Below are 20584 nucleotides of genomic sequence, written 5' to 3'. Positions count from 1 at the left end.
GACCGTACGCTGGCAGAGTTTTCCGACAGCAGTTTTCCTACATGAACATGCTGGAGGAGCAGTGTGTCAGAAGGCTGCGATTTAGAAAGGAGGTGGTGACTGAGCTGTGCCTGCTGCTTCAGCCAGATCTGCAGCCTCAGATAAGGTGCAGGACATCTCTGTCGGTGGCTGAGAAGATGCCTGCTGGCCTGAACTTCTACGCGAGCGGCTCTTCTCAGGCTGCGCGTCAGAGGCTGATCAGAAGTAGCTTCTAGGCCCCTCTCACGGAATGCTTGCTGCCATTCCAAGAACAGGAATGGAACCGGTCTGATACCCCCAAGCCTGTGAAGGGCAAGAAGCATGTAAATAGCAGACATGGCCATTGTAAATGAAGAAAGTGTTTCATTACACAAAATGTGGTTCCTTCAAACATAAGAAAGCTATGGCAACAGAAAGCAAAACTAATACACTGACACATAACTGGCTCTCACACCCGGGAGACTGTCCAAAACATAAATCACATTCCGACCATCTTCCTTGGCCTTGATTCCACCGCGCCAACCAAAGCATCCAATGCCCCATCAGTGAGGCGTTCCGCCCTCTGCCTCACCCTTTCCATGTCTTGCTAGGCTGGTGCGCCACAGGTAGGCTCCCACCGCTTTGAAGGCCTACAAGGCAGTGAGTGTGTCTGGTGATGCCAATTGACCTGCCCCTTTAAGAGCTGGCCGGTGCCAGTGTGTCTCAGGGAAAGTGATTATTGACAGCACCCTCGCTGCGCCCCGCCGTCGCGAAATTGGGTTGCGCCGCCGGGTTAGTGCCTTAGGAGTCTTGTGCAGCGCCTGATTTAGCGCCGCAATCACCTTCAGGGGCGCTGTAACCCAATATCGCGCTAGGTGGCGCTAAATTGCGCCTGGCGCTAAACTTTGCGCTTCGCCAGGACTAGCGCCCCAAACGTGGCGATACCGAATTTCTAGCCCCTTAAGATGTCTTACTGCAATTATATAGCGCCCTGGTGAGACCACACCTGGAGTATTGTGGACAGTTTTGGTCTCCTTACCTAAGGAAGGATATCCTTGCCACAGAGGGAGTGCAACGAAGGTTCACCAGACTGGTTCCTGGGATGGGGGGATTGTCCTATGAGGAGAGATTGAGTAGACTAGGCCTATATTCTCTAGAGTTTAGAAGAATGAGAGGTGATCTCATTGAAACATACAAAATTCTTACAGGGCTTGACAGGGTAGATGCAGGGAGGATGTTTCCCCTGGCTGGGGAGTCTAGAACCAGGGGTCACAGTCTCAGGATAAGGGGTTGTCCATTCAGGACTGAGATGAGGAGAAATTTCTTCACTCCGAGGGCGGTGAATCTTTGGAATTCTCTACCCCAGAGGGCTGTGGAGGCTCAGTCGTTGAGGATATTCAAGGCTGAGATCGATAGATTTTTGGACTCCAGGGGAATCAAGGGATATGGGGATCGGGCAGGAAATTGAAGTTGAGGTTGAGGTGCAGTGCTCCCTCAGTACTGACCCTCCGACAGTGCGGCGCTCCCTCAGTACTGCCCCTCTGACAGTGCCGCGCTCCCTCAGTACTGCCCCTCCGACAGTGCGGCGCTCCCTCAGTACTGCCCCTCCGACAGTGCGGCGCTCCCTCAGTACTGCCCCTCCGACAGTGCGGCGCTCCCTCAGTACTGACCCTCCGACAGTGCGGCACTCCCTCAGTACTGACCCTCCGACAGTGCAGCGCTCCCTCAGTACTGACCCTCTGACAGTGCGGCTCTCCCTCAGTACTGACCCTCTGACAGTGCGGCTCTCCCTCAGTACTGTCCCTCCGACAGTGCGGCTCTCCCTCAGTACTGACCCTCCGACAGTGCGGCGCTCCCTCAGTACTGCCCCTCCCACAGTGCGGCTCTCCCTCAGTACTGCCCCTCCCACAGTGCGGCACTCCCTCAGTACTGCCCCTCCAACAGTGCGGCGCTCCCTCAGTAGTGGCACTGGGAGCGCTGGCCTGAATGATGGTGCTCAAGTCTCTGGCGTCGGGGCTGGAACCCACCCCCTTCAGACTCGGAGGCGAGAGAGAGAGAGAGAGCTAAGCCCACCGAACCATGGCCGACACAGTTGAGCAATGCTCTCTCTGTAATCGTGGAACGGCTCAGGATTGTTGCTACTTTCTCCTGCGGTGCTGGTGACGGCTGAGCGGAGATGGAAGGCCGGCTCACTGCGGCGCGCCAGCACTTGTGACCCTCGCCCCAACGAGCAACCAGGAATGCGCTCGTGCTGCACTAAAGCCTTGTTGTCTTGATTCACAGCGGTGATCGGCCAAGCCAAGCTTCACCCGCCTGAGAGGATGAAGCACGGCATTAAGCTGGTGGACGACCAGATGAACTGGTGCGATAGTGCCATGGAGGTAAGCGCAACAGGCCTCGCCTGAAACAGCAACGTCTTGAATTTATATAGCGCCTTTAATGTAGTAAAACGTCCCAAGGCGCTTCACGGGAGCGTAAATCAGACAAAAATTGACACCGAGCCACATCAGGGGATCAGAGGGACCTTGGTGTGCATGTACATAGATCCCTGAAGGCAGCAGAACAGGTGGATAAGGTGGTTAAAAAGGCATATGGGATACTTGCCTTCATTAGCCGAGGCATAGAATACAAGAGCAGGGAGGTTATGATGGAGCTGTACAAAACGCTAATTAGGCCACAGCTGGAATACTGTGTACAGTTCTGCTCGCCACACTATAGGAAGGATGTGATTGCTTTGGAGAGGGTGCAGAGAAGATTCACCAGGATGTTACCTGGGATGGAGCGCCTCAGTTATGAAGAAAGACTGGACAGGCTGGGGTTGTTTTCCTTGGAGCAGAGAAGGCTGAGGGGGGACCTGATTGAGGTGTACAAAATTATGAGGGGCATAGATAGGGTAGATAGAAAGGAACTTTTCCCCTTAGTAGAGGGGTCAATAACCAGGGGGCGTAGATTCAAGGTAAGGGGCAGGAGGTTTAGAGGGGATTTGAGGAAAAACTTTTTCACCCAGAGGGTGGTTGGAATCTGGAACTCACTGCCTGAAAGGGTGGTAGAGGCAGGAACCCTCACAACATTGAAGAAGCATTTGGATGAGCACCTGAAACGCCATAGCATACAAGGCTACGGACCAAGTGCTGGAAAATGGGATTAGATTAGACAGGGCCTGATGGCCGGCGTGGACACGATGGGCCGAAGGGCCTCTTTCTGTGCTGTATAACTCTGAGATATTAGGACAGGCAACCAAAAGCTTGGTCAAGAGGTCGGTTTTAAGGAGCGTCTTAAAGGAAGAGAGAGAGACGGAGAGGTTTAGGGAGGGAATTCCAGAGCTCGGGGCCCAGGCGGCCGAAGGCACGGCTGCCAATGGTGGAGCGGTGGAAATCGGGAGATGCTCAAGAGGCCAGAATTGGAGGAGCGCCGAGATCTCGGAGGGTTGATGGAGGTTACAGAGATAGGGAGGGAGGTGCGAGGAGGCCACGGAGGGATTTGAAAACGAGGATGAGGATTTTCAAATCATGGCGTTGCCGGACTGGGAGCCAGTGTAGGTCAGCGAGCAACAGGAGGGGCGATGGGTGAACGGGGACTGGGTGCGAGTTAGGACACGGGGCAGCGGAGGTTCGGATGAGCTCGAGTTTACGGAGGGTGAAAGGTGGGAGGCCGACTGGGAGAGCGTCGGAATAGTCGAGCTCGGAGGTAACTTAACACGATGAAGAAATCAAACCCAAAACATTCTGTCTGCAGGACGGAAAGGCTGACTCATGAATCTTATCATTCATGAAGAAATGATTCATGAAATAACACTGGGCGGCCAGCTGGTGGCGCCGTCCAAGGAGTATAAATACTCGGGCGTGGGCCCAGCTTGCCCAGGATGTTTCTGTAACCAGGAACTAGTGATGTAACTAGAACTCATGGTTGTGAAACAGTTGATTAAAGCCTTATTTTATACTCAAACCATGTGCTTACTGACGGTCGTGAAGAGTAAGTTCAGGGCAGGCTCTAGCACTCGTTCCTTTACACAGAAGGACCCATTTGCTGGTCCCATTTACAGGGCTCGGGCTCCAGGTCGCTAGCAAGAAAAAAAAGGAACTTGCATTTATATAGCGTCTTTCGGAGTGTCCCAAAGCAGCCAATGAAGTATTTTTTTTGTCACTTGTAATGTAGGAAACGTGGCAGCCAATTTGCGCACAGCAAGCTCCCACAAACAGCAATATGATAATGACCAGATCATCTGTTTTTTAGTGATGTTGATTGAGGGATTAATATTGGACACCGGGGAGAACTCCCCCCCGCCTCCCCCCCCACCCTGCTCTTCTTCCAAATAGTGGCCGTGGGATCTTTTACGTCCACCTGAAAGGGCAGACGGGGCCTCGGTTTAACGTCTCATCCGAAAGCCGGCCCTTGGTGTTCCACTGGGAGTGTCGGATCTGGATTACGGTGCTGGAGTCTCTGGAGTGGGGCTCGGACGCACGGCCTTCTGACTCGGGGGCGGGAGTCGGATCCACTGAGCTGCGGCTGACATCTCTACGGAGCAGCCTGCAAACTCTTGCTTTTCTGTGTTGGCGCCCATGGCGGGGTGGGGTGAGCCCAGAACCAGGCGGGCTGGGGGGGCATGACCTTAAAATTAGAGCCAGGCTGTTCAGGGGTGATGTCAGGAAGCACTTCTTCACACAAAGGGTGGTGGAAATCTGGAACTCTCTCCCCCAAAAAGCTGTTGAGGCTGGGGGTCAATTGGAGCTTTCAAAACTGAGATTGAGAGATTCTTGTTGGGTGAGGGTATTAAGGGTTACGGAACCGAGGCGGGTAGATAGAGTTAAGATACAGATCAGCCCGTGATCTGATTGAATGGCGGAATAGGCTCAAGGGGCTAAATTGGCCTCCTCCTGTTCCTGTGTAACAGGCTCAAGGGGCCTGAATGGGCCTCCTCCTGTTCCTGTGTAACAGGTTCGAGGGGCCTGAATGGACCTCCTCCTGTTCCTGTGTAACAGGCTCGTGGGGCTGAATGGGCCTCCTCCTGTTCCTGTGTAACAGGCTCGAGGGGCTGATTGGGCCTCCTCCTGTTCCTGTGTAACAGGCTCGAGGGGCTGATTGGGCCTCCTCCTGTTCCTGTGTAACAGGCTCGAGGGGCTGAATGGCCTCCTGTTCCTGTGTAACAGGCTCGGGGGGCCAAATGGGCCTCCTCCTGTTCCTCTGTAACAGGCTTGAGGAGCTGAATGGGCCTCCTCCTGTTCCTGTGTAACAGGCTCGAGGGGCTGAATGGGCCTCCTCCTGTTCCAGTGCTTGACTTGCCTGTGTCTTGAGTTGCAGTACCTGCTGGACCAGACAGATGTGCTTGTGATCGGGATCATCGGCCTGCAAGGAACGGGCAAATCCACATTAATGTCGCTGCTCTCAGCCAACACGCCAGAGGAGGACCAGAGGTAACGATGAGGAGGGGCTTGCAGGCACAAACCGGGAGAGCAGGGAGCTGCAGCCTCCATCTTGAAATAGAGCAAACAATCGGATTTATACAGATGCATCTAAAAAGCAGACGTTTATATCGTCGGGTGTCGGCCACGGATCAGTGCTCTCCCTCTCGCCTCTGAGCCAGGTGGTCGTGGGTTGAAGTCCACCTGAGAGAGGAGACGCCGCCTCGGTGTAATGTCTCATCTCAATGACGGTACCTCCGACAGTGCAGCGTTCACTCAGTACTGCCCCTCCGACAGTGCGGTGCTCCCTCAGCACTGCCCCTCCGACAGTGCGGCACTCCCTCAGCACTGCCCCTCCGACAGTGCGGCACTCCCTCAGCACTGCCCCTCCGACAGTGCGGCGCTCCCTCGGTACTGCCCCTCCGACAGTGCAGCGCTCCCTCAGTACTGCCCCTCCGACAGTGCGGCGCTCCCTCAGTACTGCCCCTCCGACAGTGCAGTGCTCCCTCAGTACTGCCCTATCGACAGTGCAGCGCTCCCTCAGTACTGCCCCTCCGACAGTGCGGCGCTCCCTCAGTACTGCCCCTCCGACAGTGCGGCGCTCCCTCAGTACTGCCCCTCCCACAGTGCGGCGCTCCTTCAGTACTGCCCCTCCGACAGTGCGGCCCTCCGACAGTGTGGCGCTCCCTCAGTACTGCCCCTCCGACAGTGCGGCGCTCCCTCAGTACTGCCCCTCCGACAGTGCGGCACTCCCTCAGTAGTGCCCCTCTGACAGTGCGGCGCTCCCTCAGTACTGCCCCTCCGACAGTGCGGCGCTCCCTCAGTACTGCCCCTCCGACAGTGCGGCGCTCCCTCAGTACTGCCCCTCCGACAGTGCGGCCATCCCTCAGTACTGCCCCTCCGACAGTGCGGCGCTCCCTCAGTACTGCCCCTCAGTACTGCCCCTCCCACACTGCAGTGCTCCCTCAGTACTGCCCCTCCGACAGTGTGGCGCTCCCTCAGTACTGGCGCTCCCTCAGTACTAACACTCCGACAGTGCGGCGCTCCCTCAGTACTGCCCCTCCGACAGTGCGGCGCTCCCTCGGTAGTGCCCCTCCGACAGTGCGGCACTCCCTCAGTACTGCCCCTCCGACAGTGCGGCGCTCCCTCAGTACTGCCCCTCCGACAGTGCGGCGCTCCCTCAGGACTGCCCCTCCGACAGTGCGGCGCTCCCTCAGTACTGTCCCTCCGACAGTGCGGCGTTCCCTCAGTACCACCCCTCCGACAGTGCGGCGCTCCCTCAGCACCGCCCCTCCGACAGTGCAGCGCTCCCTCAGTACCACCCCTCCGACAGTGCGGCGCTCCCTCAGTACTGCCCCTCCGACAGTGCGACGCTCCCTCAGTACTGCCCCTCCCACAGTGCGGCGCTCCCTCAGTACTGCCCCTCCGACAGTGCGGCGCTCCCTCAGTACTGCCCCTCCGACAGTGCGGCGCTCCCCCAGTACTGCCCCTCTGACAGTGCGGCCATCCCTCAGTACTGCCCCTCCGACAGTGCGGCGCTCCCTCAGTACTGGCTCCGGGGAGTGTCGGCCTGGATTATGGGGCTGAAGTCGAGAGCGGGACTGGAACCCACGACCTTTTCACTCGGCGGCGAGAGAGAGAAAGTGTTGGACCCACTGAGCCACAGAGTAAGAGCAAATCGGGACGGTCGCAGTTAGCCCGATCAGCGGGCCACACAGAGTGTGGCCAGTTTACAGGCAAAGCCCACGTGTTCATGACGTCAATCAGAATTGAATTTCGGCGTAAACACTCTGCTCAATATTATGGAGGAAATACGGAAAAGAAATGAAAAGAAAACAGATGGCAAACTCATTTCCTTTTCAGTTGAGAAGGGCTCCATTTGAAGGGGATCCAGAGTCCAGATCGGCACTCAGTCACTCGTCACGTCAGCCTGCGGGAGGCTTCGGCCAGTTTAGCAGATTTCCTCTCCAGACTGGAAGGAGCAGGCATGGGGGAGCCAGCGCGGTGCCCTGCCACTGCTGGCAGTCCCTGTGTTGCTTCATTCTAACACTGCAGCTATTGTTCGACTTAATCCGTCCTTGAATCCAGCTGTGGCCAGACCTGGGATTTTTCCCTGACCTCAGTTGTTTTTTTGCGCGGAAGAATTGTTAATGTGTCACGTGGCATCCCGTGTGCGTGAGAGAGAGAGAGTGTGAGTTTGTGAATGTGTGTGAGTGAATGTGTGTGTGTGTGAGTGTGTGTGAGTGAGAGTGTGCGCGTGTGTCAGAGAGAGCGCGTTTGTGTGTGTGCGCGTGTGTGAGAGTGTGTGCGTGTGTGAGAGAGTGTGTGCGTGTGTGAGAGAGTGTGTGTATGTGAGAGAGAGTGTGTGCGTGTGTGTGAGAGAGTGTGTGTGTGTGTGAGTGAGTGTGCATGAGTGAGTGTGTGTGTGTCCCGCGAGCGAGAAAAGATTGAGGGAATGTTGGTTTACACGTGCTGTGTTTACGTCTGTTTATCCGCGATCGTGCATTTAAAAAAAAATTCGTTCCTGGGATGTGGGCGTCACTGGCAAGGCCGGCATTTATTGCCCATCCCTAATCGCCCTTGAGAAGGTGGTGGTGAGCCGCCTTCTTGAACTGCTGCAGTCCGTGTGGTGAAGGTGCTCCCACAGTGCTGTTAGGGAGGGAGTTCCGGGATTTTGACCCAGCGATGACGAAGGAACGGCCGATATATCTCCAAGTCAGGATGGTGTGTGTGACTTGGAGGTGAACTTGGAGGTGGCGGTTTTCCCATGCGCCTGCTGCCCTTGTCCTTCTAGGTGGAAGAGGTGGCGGGTTTGGGAGGTGCTGCCGAAGAAGCCTTGGCGAGTTGCTGCAGTGCATCTTGTAGATGGTCCACACTGCAGCCACGGTGCACCGGTGGTGGAGGGAGTGATTGTTTGCGCCCGAGAGTGAGTGAGTGTGAGTGCGCAGGTGGGCGCGCGCGGGTATATGTGAGTGTGTGGAGCTCGGCGTTCCGGGAAAGACTTCGTCCGTCGGGTTTTATTTCTGATGGCCTGGCATTGAATTTTGTTTCTGAAGGTCTTACGTCTTCAGAACCCAGACGCAGGAAATCAAAGAGCGAGGTGGGAACCAGACCAATGGCATCGACTTCTTCATCACCCAGGAGAGAATCATTTTCTTGGACACTCAGGTGAGGGACGCCGCACGTCCGCGTGTTGTAGAATCAGGAGGACCGGTCTGGACAGCGAGCGGACAGCAGCGCAAGGTCCGGCCATCCTCCCCCGTGCTGAAATGGTGACGCTTTGTCGCGTCGCTAAGTTTTCCGAAGCGCTGTTGCTTTGCTCCGCCGTAGTTGACCAGTTGTCCCCATCCCGACGCCTTCAGGAGAGCGGGGAAAGAGGAGCTAACCTTGTATAACTGTGCAATATAACGTGGATAAATGCGAGGTTATCCACTTTGGTGTCAAAAACAGGAAGGCAGATTATTATCTGAATGGCAATAGATTGGGAGACGGGGAAGTGCAACGAGACCTGGGTGTCCTTGTGCACCAGTCGCTGAAGGTAAGCATGCAGGTGCAGCAGGCGGTTAAGAAGGCAAATGGTATGTTGGCCTTCGTAGCGACAGGGTTTGAGTACAGGAACAAGGATGTCTTGCTGCAGTTGTACAGGGCCTCGGTGAGACCACACCTCGAGTATTGTGTGCAGTTCTGGTCGCCTTATCTGAGGAAGGATGTTCTTGCCATGGAAGGAGTGCAACGAAGATTCACCAGGCTGATACCTGGGATGGCAGGAATGACGTATGAGGAGAGATTGGGTTGATTAGGCTTTTACTCGCTGGAGTTTAGAAGAATGAGAGGGTGTGGTAAACCACTGTTAACCTGTACATGCCTGTGTGGTAAACCACTGTTAACCCTGTACAAGTCCAGGCATGTCTCAGCCCCTGGTCCACCCCTAAGCCCGGGTATAAAGGTGACTCACCACCCTTCCCCCGGGAGCTCTTAGGATGGATTCACTAACAGAGGCATGCTCTAGTTCTTAGTCAATAAAAGCCTACTTCATATAAGTCCATTTCGTAGTCTTTGGTATTGTTGATAGCGCATCAATTTTATTGACTAATTTTCAACATGGAGCAAATCTTGAAGCCGGAACGTTTAGACCTGGATCCTCAAGCAGCAGATGCAGCCAATAACTTTGAACACTGGCTGAGCTGTTTCGAAGCCTTCCTGGAGGCCTCCAGCACTACTGTCACTACAGATGACGCGAAACGGCTTGTCTTGAACTCACGGGTGAGCCACCGAGTCTACTCGATCATCCGAGACGCCACTACTTACGCGGCCGCCATCGCGACGCTAAAGGAACAATACGTGAGGCCTGTTAACGAGGTCTACGCCAGACACCTCCTGGCTACCCGAAAACAGCGCCCCGGGGAATCGGGCGCTGAATATTTACTGGCACGGAGAGTCCTCGGCCGGGACTGTAATTGCAAAGCGGTGACGGCCAAGGAATGTACGGAAGACCTGATCCGAGACGCCTACGTAGCCGGCATCAGGTCCAACTATACTCGGCAGAGGCTGCTGGAACAGAGGGGGCTCAACCTGCAGAAGACGGTGGCCCTCGCTATCTCGTTAGACGTGGCCCTCCAGAACATGGACGCCTACCCCCCTGACCGGATGGCCACGGGGATGCCACGGGAGCAGCCATCTTGGGACCCGGTAAGGCCACAAGCCGCCAGCAGCCCAACTACAGCTGCAATGACCAGAGGCCAGAAATGCTACTTCTGCGGCCAGGCCAAGCACCCCAGACAGCAATGCCCAGCAAAGGACGCGACCTGCTCCAAATGCGGCAAGAAAGGCCACTACGCGAGAGTGTGCAAGGCGAAACCGACCCCCAATTCCAGCAGCACCGCGTGTGAACCGTACAGGCCGCCATTTTGGACCCCACCAACCACGTGCGGGCCGCCATTTTGGACACCACCAGCCGAGGGGGAGCCGCCATCTTGGACACCATCTTGGGACCAGGCCCTCGGCGCGGGCGAATACTACAGCGACCCGCCGACCTCGACGATGGCCTCCATCACCCTGGACCAATCTAGGCCCCATCAACTAGTCAGGTCCATGATGAACGTAAAGGTAAATGGCCATGCCACAAATTGCCTTTTCGACTGCGGAAGCACGGAGAGCTTCATCCACCCCGACACGGTGCGACGCTACTCCCTATCGGTTATGCGCACACGCCACCAGGTCTTTATGGCCTCAAAGTCCCATACGGCGGACGTCGGCGGCTACTGTGTAGCGACTCTGACAGTGAACGGCGTGGAGTATAGAGAGTTTAAATTCCTCGTCCTGCCACAGCTCTGCGCTCCCGTACTGCTAGGATTAGACTTCCAGTGCCATCTGGAGAGCGTCACGATGGCATATGGCGGGCCCCTGCCCCCACTTACAGTCTGCAGCCAGCAGAATTTAAACACGGCGCCGCGCAAAGTATGCAGCCTGTCCACCCTGAAGGTCAAACCCCCCCCCCCCCCCGTTGTTCGCTAACCTCGCCAAAGACTGCAAGCCAATTGCTACTAAAAGCAGGCGGTACAGTGCCGGGGATAGGAGCTTTATTAAATCAGAAGTAGAAAGACTCCTGAGGGAAGGGATTATCGAGGGCAGCACCAGCCCATGGCGAGCCCAAGTGGTGGTAGTAAAGACCGGCAAAAAACAGCGCCTGGTTATTGACTACAGCCAGACGCATACCCACTTCCCCGCATATCTGACATGGTCAACCAGATAGCACAATACCGGGTATTCTCGACGATTGATCTGAAGTCGGCATACCACCAGCTCCCCATCAGGCCTGAGGACCGCCAGTCCTTCGAGGCTGACGGCCGCCTGTACCACTTCCTCCGAGTCCCCTTCGGCGTCACCAACGGGGTCTCGGTCTTCCAAAGGGAGATGGACCGGATGGTTGACCAGAACGCGCTGCAGGCCACCTTCCCCTATCTAGACAACGTCACCATCTGCGGCCATGACCGGCAGGACCACGACGCCAACCTAGAAAAATTCCTCCGTACGGCCCAACGGCTGAATCTGACATACAACAGAGAAAAATGTATGTTCCGCACCACGCGCCTCGCTATTCTTGGCTGCGTGGTGGAAAACGGAGTCATCGGCCCCGACCCCGACCGAATGCGCCCCCTCCTGGAACTACCCCTCCCCCACTGCCTAAAAGCCCTGAAGAGATGCCTAGGGTTCTTCTCTTACTACGCCCAGTGGGTGCCCAACTATGCGGACAAAGCCCGGCCCCTCATCAAGTCAACCTCCTTCCCCCTGACGGCAGAGGCCCGTGCGGCCTTCACCCTCATAAAAGAGGACATTGCGAAGGCCACAATGCACGCAGTGGATGAGTCCATCCCTTTCCAAGTGGAGAGCGATGCATCCGACTTCGCCCTAGCCGCAACCCTTAACCAGGTGGGGAGACCCGTGGCCTTTTCACGGACCCTCCAGGGCCCCGAAATTCGACACTCCTCAGTCGAGAAGGAGGCCCAGGCGATAGTGGAGGCTGTACGGCACTGGAGGCATTACCTGGCCGGTAAACGTTTCACCCTGCTCACTGACCAACGGTCAGTAGCATTTATGTTTAACAACAGACAAAGGGGGAAAATCAAAAATGATAAGATATTGCGGTGGAGGATCGAGTTATCCACCTACAACTACGATATCTTATACCGGCCCGGGAAACTTAATGAGCCCCCAGACGCCCTATCCCGTGGGACATGTGCCAACGCACAAGTCGATAGGCTACGGACCCTCCACAATGATCTCTGCCACCCGGGGGTCACCAGGTTCTTCCACTTTATTAAAGCTCGCCACCTGCCTTACTCCATCGAGGAGGTCAGGACCATGACCAGGAACTGCCAGGTCTGCGCCGAATGCAAACCGCATTTTTATAGGCCAGACAGGGCACACCTGATTAAAGCCACCCGCCCATTCGAACGTCTCAGCGTCGATTTCAAGGGGCCCCTTCCCTCCTCTGACCGCAACACGAACTTCCTCAATATTATTGACGAGTACTCCCGTTTCCCCTTCGCCATCCCCTGCCCGGACATGACCAGCGCCACAGTCATCAGGTGCCTCCACGACCTGTTCGCCATATTTGGCTTCCCTAATTACATCCACAGCGACAGGGGCTCGTCGTTCATGAGCGACGAGCGGCGCCAGTACCTGCTCGAGAAGGGCATAGCCACGAGCAGGACTACCAGCTACAACCCCCGGGGTAACGGACAGGTGGAGAGGGAGAACGCAACGGTGTGGAAGACCGCCATGCTCGCCCTAAAATCCAAGGGCCTCCCAATCTCCCGCTGGCAAGATGTCCTCCCCGATGCGCTCCACTCCATACGATCACTGCTCTGTACTGCCACAAACGCCACCCCTCACGAGAAGATGTTCGTCTTCCCCAGGAAATCCACCTCGGGGACATCACTACCGCCATGGCTGACGTCTCCGGGACCCGTCCTGCTCAGGAAACACGTGAGGAGCCATAAGACGGACCCCCTGGTCGAAAAGGTTCACCTCCTCCACGCCAACCCACAGTACGCCTACGTGGCGTATCCTGACGGGCGGGAGGACACAGTCTCAATTCGAGACCTCGCACCCTCAGGTACCACCCGAAACACCATCGATCACCATCCACTACCTCCACCCACCACCACTACCCACAACGCACCACCGGGGTGTCTACCATGAACTGACGACATGCCGGTGCCATCCCTACCCCGAGAGGACGACACGCCAGTGCTCCGTCCCACGCGAGAAGCGGCCGCGGGCAAAGAACCGCCGCAACCGGCACCACGAAGATCATTACGGCAGACAAGACCCCCGGAGAGACTTTCGTATACGAACTTTTGAAATACTTCACCCCGCCGGACTCTTTTTTAAACGAGGGGTGAATGTGGTAAACCACTGTTAACCTGTACGTGCCTGTGTGGTAAACCACTGTTAACCCTGTACAAGTCCAGGCATGTCTCAGCCCCTGGCTCCACCCCTAAGCCCGGTTATGAAGGTGATTCACCACCCTTCCCCCGGGAGCTCTGAGGATGGATTCAGAAGCAGAGGCATGCTCCAGTTCTTAGTCAATAAAAGCCTACTTCGTATAAGTCCATTTCGTAGTCTTTGGTATTGTTGATAGCGCATCAGAGGGGATCTCATTGAAACATAAAATTCTAACAGGACTAAACACAGAAACATAGAAGATAGGAGCAGGAGTCGGCCATTCGGCCCCTTGAGCCTGCTCCGCCATTCAATGAGATCATGGCCGATCATCCAAATTCAGTACCCTGTCCCTGCTTTCTCCCCATATCCCTTGATCCCTTTAGCCTTAAGAAATATATCCAACTCCTTCTTGAATATATTTAATGTATTGGCCTCTACTGCCTTCTGTGGTAGAGAATTCCACAGGTTCACCACTCTCTGGGTGAAGAAATTCCTCCTCATCTCTGTCCTAAATGGCTTACCCCTTATCTTTAGACTGTGACCCCTGGTTCTGGACTCCCCGACCATCGGGAACATCCTTCCTGCATCTAGTCTGTCTAGTCCTGTCATAATTTTATAAGTTTCAATGAGATCCCCTCTCATTCTTCTAAACTCCAGCGAGTATAAGCCCAATCGACCCAATCTCTGCTCATATGTCATTCCTGCCATCCCAGGTATCAGCCTGGTGAATCTTCGCTGAACTCCTTCCATGGCAAGAACGTCCTTCCTCAGATAAGGTGACCAAAACTGCACACAATACTCAAGATGTGGTCTCACCAAGGCCCTGTACAACTGCAGCAAGACATCCTTGTTCCTGTACTTGAACCGTCTCGCTATGAAGGCCAACATACCATTTGCCTTCTTAACTGCCTGCTGCACCTTGTAGAAGTGCCTTACTTCTTAGCTCTGGGTAATGACTCAATACACACTTGGATTCGTCAGACGGACAGGCCTTTTATTTCACTTCTTGCAAGGGGAATCAGCACCTCCACTCAAGGGGTGAGGCTACTATTCCAATGATACAGCGTAAGCGTTCCATATTTATACAGTGTAACAAACAAGTTAGATTGACATTCCTTTGTTCCTCAATCAGGATACATTTTAGATTAATCATTAGGTCTTATGACATATTGACAGAAGGATCCTGGACACATAAGTCAACGGTTAAGATATAACAGGATATGAATCGTGTAACCGGAGGTCCTCCTTAATCTTAACTTGTTAGACCTAGTCTCCAGATACATGATTATTAGGTCACTGGGTACTTCAACCGGAACCCCATTGTTTCACTTCTACATTCTCATTAGGTGGGCAGACATCTGTTCTTGGCTGTAATCCAGGTTCGTGCAATAGCTCTAGTTACACATCGACTCTTTACCTGTGTCAAATCTGAAAACTTTTACCCAGCAAGAACTTGAAATTAACCCCTTATATCATGTAGATTTCCTCAACCTGCATGCTTACCTTCAGCGACTGGTGCACAAGGACACCCAGGCCTCGTTGCACTTCCCCTTCTCCCAATCTATTGGCGTTCAGATAATAATCTGCCTTCCTGTTTTTGCCACAAAAGTGGATAACATCGCATTTATCCACGTTATATTGCATCTGCCATGCATCTGCCCAGTCACCCAACTAGACAGACTAGATGCAGGAAGGATGTTACTGATGGTCGGGGAGTCCAGAACTAGGGGTCACAGTCTAAGGATAAGGGGTAACCCATTTAGGACTGAGATGAGGAGGAATTTCTTCACCCAGAGAGTGGTGAACCTGTGGAATTCTCTACCACAGAAGGCAGTTGAGGCCAATTCATTAAATATATTCAAGAAGGAGTTGGATATATTTCTTTAGGCTAAAGGGATCAAGGGATATGGAGAGAAGGCAGGGACAGGGTACTGAATTTGGATGATCAGCCATGATCTCATTGAATGGCGGAGCAGGCTTGAGGGGCCGAATGGCCGACTCCTCCTATCTTCTATGTTTCTATGTATCTGTCGTCCTTCCACCCGCAGCCCATCCTCAGTCCCCGCCGTACTGGATCATCTGATCAACAATGACCGCAAGCTCCCGCCAGAATACAGTCTGCCGCACACCTATGTGGAGATGCAGGTAAGTCTCGGTTTTATTATTAGTGCTGTTGGATTTGGAAATGCCCCAGGTGTACTTCACTCCCACCCCTCGCCCGCTCTCTCTCTCTCTCTCCCCCCTCGCTCTCTCTCTCTCTCTCTCTCTCCCCCCCTCGCTCTCGCTCTCTCTCTCTCCCCTCGCCCGCTCTCTCTCTCTCTCTCCCCTCGCTCTCTCTCTCCCCTCACCCGCTCTCTCTCTCTCTCTCCCCTCGCCCGCTCTCTCTCTCTCTCTCTCTCTCTCTCTCTCTCTCTCTCTCTCTCTCCCCTTGCCCGCTCTCTCTCTCTCTCACTCCCCTCGCCCGCTCACTCTCTCTCTCCCCTCGCCCGCTCTCTCTCTCTCTCTCCCCTCGCCCGCTCTCTCTCTCTCTCTCTCTCTCTCTCTCTCTCTCTCCCCTCGCCCCGCTCTCTTCGCCCTCTCTCTCTCTCTCTCTCTCTCCCCTCGCCCGCTCTCTCTCTCTCTCTCTCCCCCCCTCGCTCTCGCTCTCTCTCTCTCACCTCGCCCGCTCTCTCTCTCTCTCTCCCCTCGCCCTCTCTCTCTCCTCGCGCGCTCTCTCTCTCCCCTCGCCCGCTCTCTCTCTCCCCTCGCCCGCTCTCTCTCTCCCCTCGCCCCGCTCTCTCTCTCCCCTCGCCCGCTCTCTCTCTCCCTTCGCCCGCTCTCTCTCTCCCTTCGCCCGCTCTCTCTCTCCCCTCGCCCCCTCTCTCCCTCGCGCTCTCTCTCTCCTCCCCTCGCCCGCTCTCTCTCCCCTCGCCCGCTCTCTCTCTCCCTTCGCCCGCTCTCTCTCTCCCCTCGCCCCCTCTCTCCCCTCGCGCTCTCTCTCCCCCCTCTCTCTCTCTCCCCTCGCGCGCTCTCTCTCTCCCCTCGCCCGCTCTCTCTCTCCCCTCGCCCGCTCTCTCTCTCCCCTCGCCCGCTCTCTCTCTCCCTCGCCCGCTCTCTCTCTCCCCTCGCCCGCTCTCTCTCTCCCTCGCCCGCTCTCTCTCTCCCCTCGCCCGCTCTCTCTCTCCCCTCGCCCGCTCTCTCTCTCCCCTCGCCCGCTCTCTCTCTCCCCTCGCCCGCTCTCTCTCTCCCCTCGCCCGCTCTCTCTCTCCCCTCGCCCGCTCTCTCTCTCCCCTCGCCCGCTCTCTCTCTCCCCTCGCCCGCTCTCTCTCTCCCCTCGCCCGCTCTCTCTCTCCCCTCGCCCGCTCTCTCTCTCCCCTCGCCCGCTCTCTCTCTCCCCTCGCCCGCTCTCTCTCTCCCCTCGCCCGCTCTCTCTCTCCCCTCGCCCGCTCTCTCTCTCCCCTCGCCCGCTCTCTCTCTCCCCTCGCCCGCTCTCTCTCTCCCCTCGCCCGCTCTCTCCCCTCGCCCGCTCTCTCTCTCCCCTCGCCCGCTCTCTCTCTCCCCTCGCCCGCTCTCTCTCTCCCCTCGCCCGCTCTCTCTCTCCCCTCGCCCGCTCTCTCTCTCCCCTCGCCCGCTCTCTCTCTCCCCTCGCCCGCTCTCTCTCTCCCCTCGCCCGCTCTCTCTCTCCCCTCGCCCGCTCTCTCTCTCCCTCGCCCACTCTCTCTCTCCCCTCGCCCGCTCTCTCTCCCCTCGCCCGCTCTCTCTCTCCCCTCGCCCGCTCTCTCTCTCCCCTCGCCCGCTCTCTCTCTCCCCTCGCCCGCTCTCTCTCTCCCCTCGCCCGCTCTCTCTCTCCCCTCGCCCGCTCTCTCTCTCCCCTCGCCCGCTCTCTCTCTCCCCTCGCCCGCTCTCTCTCTCCCCTCGCCCGCTCTCTCTCTCCCTCGCCCGCTCTCTCTCCCCTCGCCCGCTCTCTCTCTCCCCTCGCCCGCTCTCTCTCTCCCCTCGCCCGCTCTCTCTCTCCCCTCGCCCGCTCTCTCTCTCCCCTCGCCCGCTCTCTCTCTCCCCTCGCCCGCTCTCTCTCTCCCCTCGCCCGCTCTCTCTCTCCCCTCGCCCGCTCTCTCTCTCCCTCGCCCGCTCTCTCTCTCCCTCGCCCGCTCTCTCCCCTCGCCCGCTCTCTCTCTCTCCCTCGCCCGCTCTCTCTCCCCCTCGCCCGCTCTCTCTCTCTCCCCTCGCCCGCGCTCTCTCTCCCCTCGCTCTCTGTCTCCCCCCTTGCCCGCTCTCCCTCTCTCTCTCCCCTCGCCCGCTCTCTCTCTCTCCCCCGCCCGCTCTCTATCTCTCTCCCCGCGCCCGCGCTCTCTCTCTCGCCCCTCGCCCGCTCTCTCTCTCTCTCTCCTCGCTCTCTCTCTCTCCCCCTTGCCCGCTCTCTCTCTCTCTCCCCTCGCCCCCTCTCTCCCCTCGCGCTCTCTCTCTCTCCCCTCGCCCGCTCTCTCTCTCCCCTCGCCCGCTCTCTCTCTCCCTTCGCCCGCTCTCTCTCTCCCTTCGCCCGCTCTCTCTCTCCCTTCGCCCGCTCTCTCTCTCCCCTCGCCCACTCTCTCCCTCGCGCTCTCTCTCTCTCCCCTCGCCCGCTCTCTCTCCCCTCGCCCGCTCTCTCTCCCCTCGCCCGCTCTCTCTCTCCCTTCGCCCGCTCTCTCTCTCCCCTCACCCCCTCTCTCCCCTCGCGCTCTCTCTCCCCCCTCTCTCTCTCTCCCCTCGCGCTCTCTCTCTCTCCCCTCGCGCTCTCTCTCTCTCCCCTCGCGCTCTCTCTCTCTCCCCTCGCCCGCTCTCTCTCTCCCCTCGCCCGCTCTCTCTCTCCCCTCGCCCGCTCTCTCTCTCCCTCGCCCGCTCTCTCTCTCCCCTCGCGCGCTCTCTCTCTCCCCCTCGCCCGCTCTCTCTCTCCCCTCGCCCGCTCTCTCTCTCCCCTCGCCCGCTCTCTCTCTCCCTCGCCCGCTCTCTCTCTCCCCTCGCCCGCTCTCTCTCGCCCTCGCCCGCTCTCTCTCTCCCTCGCCCGCTCTCTCTCTCCCCTCGCCCGCTCTCTCTCTCCCCTCGCCCGCTCTCTCTCTCCCCTCGCCCGCTCTCTCTCTCCCCTCGCCCGCTCTCTCTCTCCCCTCGCCCGCTCTCTCTCTCCCCTCGCCCGATCTCTCTCTCCCCTCGCCCGCTCTCTCTCTCCCCTCGCCCGCTCTCTCTCTCCCCTCGCCCGCTCTCCCTCTCCCCTCGCCCGCTCTCTCTCTCCCCTCGCCCGCTCTCTCTCTCCCCTCGCCCGCTCTCTCTCTCCCCTCGCCCGCTCTCTCTCTCCCCTCGCCCGCTCTCTCTCTCCCCTCGCCCGCTCTCTCTCTCCCTCGCCCGCTCTCTCTCTCCCCTCGCCCGCTCTCTCTCTCCCCTCGCCCGCTCTCTCTCTCCCCTCGCCCGCTCTCTCTCTCCCTCGCCCGCTCTCTCTCCATCGCCCGCTCTCTCTCTCCCCTCGCCCGCTCTCTCTCCCCTCGCCCGCTCTCTCTCTCCCCTCGCCCGCTCTCTCTCTCCCCTCGCCCGCTCTCTCTCTCCCCTCGCCCGCTCTCTCTCTCCCCCTCGCCGCTCTCTCTCCCACGCCCGCTCTCTCTCCCCTCGCCCGCTCTCTCTCTCTCTCCCCTCGCCCGCTCTCTCTCTCCCCTCGCCCGCTCTCTCTCCCCCCGCTCTCCCTCCCCTCGCCCGCTCTCTCTCTCCCCTCGCCCGCTCTCTCTCTCTCCCCTCGCCCGCTCTCTCTCTCTCCCTCGCCCGCTCTCTCTCTCTCCCTCGCCCGCTCTCTCTCTCCCTCGCCCGCTCTCTCTCTCTCTCCCCTCGCCCGCGCTCTCTCCCCCTCGCCCGCTCTCTCTCTCCCCCGCCCGCTCTCTATCTCTCTCCCCGCTCCCGCGCCGCTCTCTCTCTCGCCCCTCGCCCGCTCTCTCTCTCTCTCTCTCCTCGCTCTCTCTGTCTCCCCCCTTGCCCGCTCTCTCTCTCTCTCCCCTCGCCCGCTCTCTCTCTCTCTCTCCCCTCGCTCTCTCTCTCTCCCCCCTCGCCCGCTGTCTCTCTCTCTCTCTCCCCCCTCGCCCGCTCTCTCTCTCTCTCCCCCCTCGCCCGCTCTCTCTCTCTCTCTCCCCTCCTCTCTCTCTCTCTCCCCTCGCCCGCTCTCTCTCTCCCCTCGCCCGCTCTCTCTCTCCCCTCGCCCGCTCTCTCTCTCTCCCCTCGCCCGCTCTCTCTCCCCTCGCCCGCTCTCTCTCTCTCCCCTCGCCCGCTCTCTCTCTCTCCCCTCGCCCGCTCTCTCTCTCTCCCCTCGCCCGCTCTCTCTCTCTCCCCTCGCCCGCTCTCTCTCTCTCCCCTCGCCCGCTCTCTCTCTCTCCCCTCGCCCGCTCTCTCTCTCTCCCCTCGCCCGCTCTCTCTCTCTCCCCTCGCCCGCTCTCTCTCTCTCCCCTCGCCCGCTCTCTCTCTCTCCCCTCGCCCGCTCTCTCTCTCTCCCCTCGCCCGCTCTCTCTCTCTCCCTCCTCGCTCTCTCTCTCTCCCCTCGCCCGCTCTCTCTCTCTCCCCTCGCCCGCTCTCTCTCTCTCCCCTCGCCCGCTCTCTCTCTCTCCCCTCGCCCGCTCTCTCTCTCTCCCCTCGCCCGCTCTCTCTCTCTCCCCTCGCCCGCTCTCTCTCTCTCCCCTCGCCCGCTCTCTCTCTCTCCCCTCGCCCGCTCTCTCTCTCTCCCCTCGCCCGCTCTCTCTCTCTCCCCTCGCCCGCTCTCTCTCTCTCCCCTCGCCCGCTCTCTCTCTCTCCCCTCGCCCGCTCTCTCTCTCTCCCTCGCCCGCTCTCTCTCTCTCCCCTCGCCCGCTCTCTCTCTCTCCCCTCGCCCGCTCTCTCTCTCTCCCCTCGCCGCTCTCTCTCTCTCCCTCGCCCGCTCTCTCTCTCTCCCCTCGCCCGCTCTCTCTCTCTCCCCTCGCCCGCTCTCTCTCTCTCCCCTCGCCCGCTCTCTCTCTCTCCCCTCGCCCGCTCTCTCTCTCCCCTCGCCCGCTCTCTCTCTCTCCCCTCGCCCGCTCTCTCTCTCTCCCCTCGCCCGCTCTCTCTCTCTCCCCTCGCCCGCTCTCTCTCTCTCCCCTCGCCCGCTCTCTCTCTCTCTCCCCTCGCCCGCTCTCTCTCTCTCCCCTCGCCCGCTCTCTCTCTCTCCCCTCGCCCGCTCTCTCTCTCTCCCCTCGCCCGCTCTCTCTCTCTCCCCTCGCCCGCTCTCTCTCTCTCCCCTCGCC

At 58.4% G+C, this 20584-nt stretch overlaps 1 protein-coding gene across 1 annotated transcript in view; it reads left to right on the top strand.

Annotated features, from left to right (window-relative positions):
• The window catches only part of smg9 (SMG9 nonsense mediated mRNA decay factor), an 81542-nt gene that overhangs the window by 23023 nt on the left and 37935 nt on the right, over positions 1-20584 (top strand). The window contains 5 exon segments of the mRNA XM_086004023.1: positions 2281-2378; positions 5296-5408; positions 8453-8564; positions 15395-15406; positions 15408-15491. Of these exon segments, the coding sequence (XP_085860149.1) occupies positions 2281-2378; positions 5296-5408; positions 8453-8564; positions 15395-15406; positions 15408-15491 (419 nt within the window).

The sequence above is a fragment of the Somniosus microcephalus genome, chromosome 12 (genome assembly GCF_052327205.1).
Source record: "Somniosus microcephalus isolate GS21.2 chromosome 12, FLI_Smic_1.0, whole genome shotgun sequence".
Lineage (NCBI taxonomy): Eukaryota > Metazoa > Chordata > Chondrichthyes > Squaliformes > Somniosidae > Somniosus > Somniosus microcephalus.
Note: the sequence above shows the minus strand (reverse complement) of the source record. Positions and strands in the feature narration are given on the sequence as shown.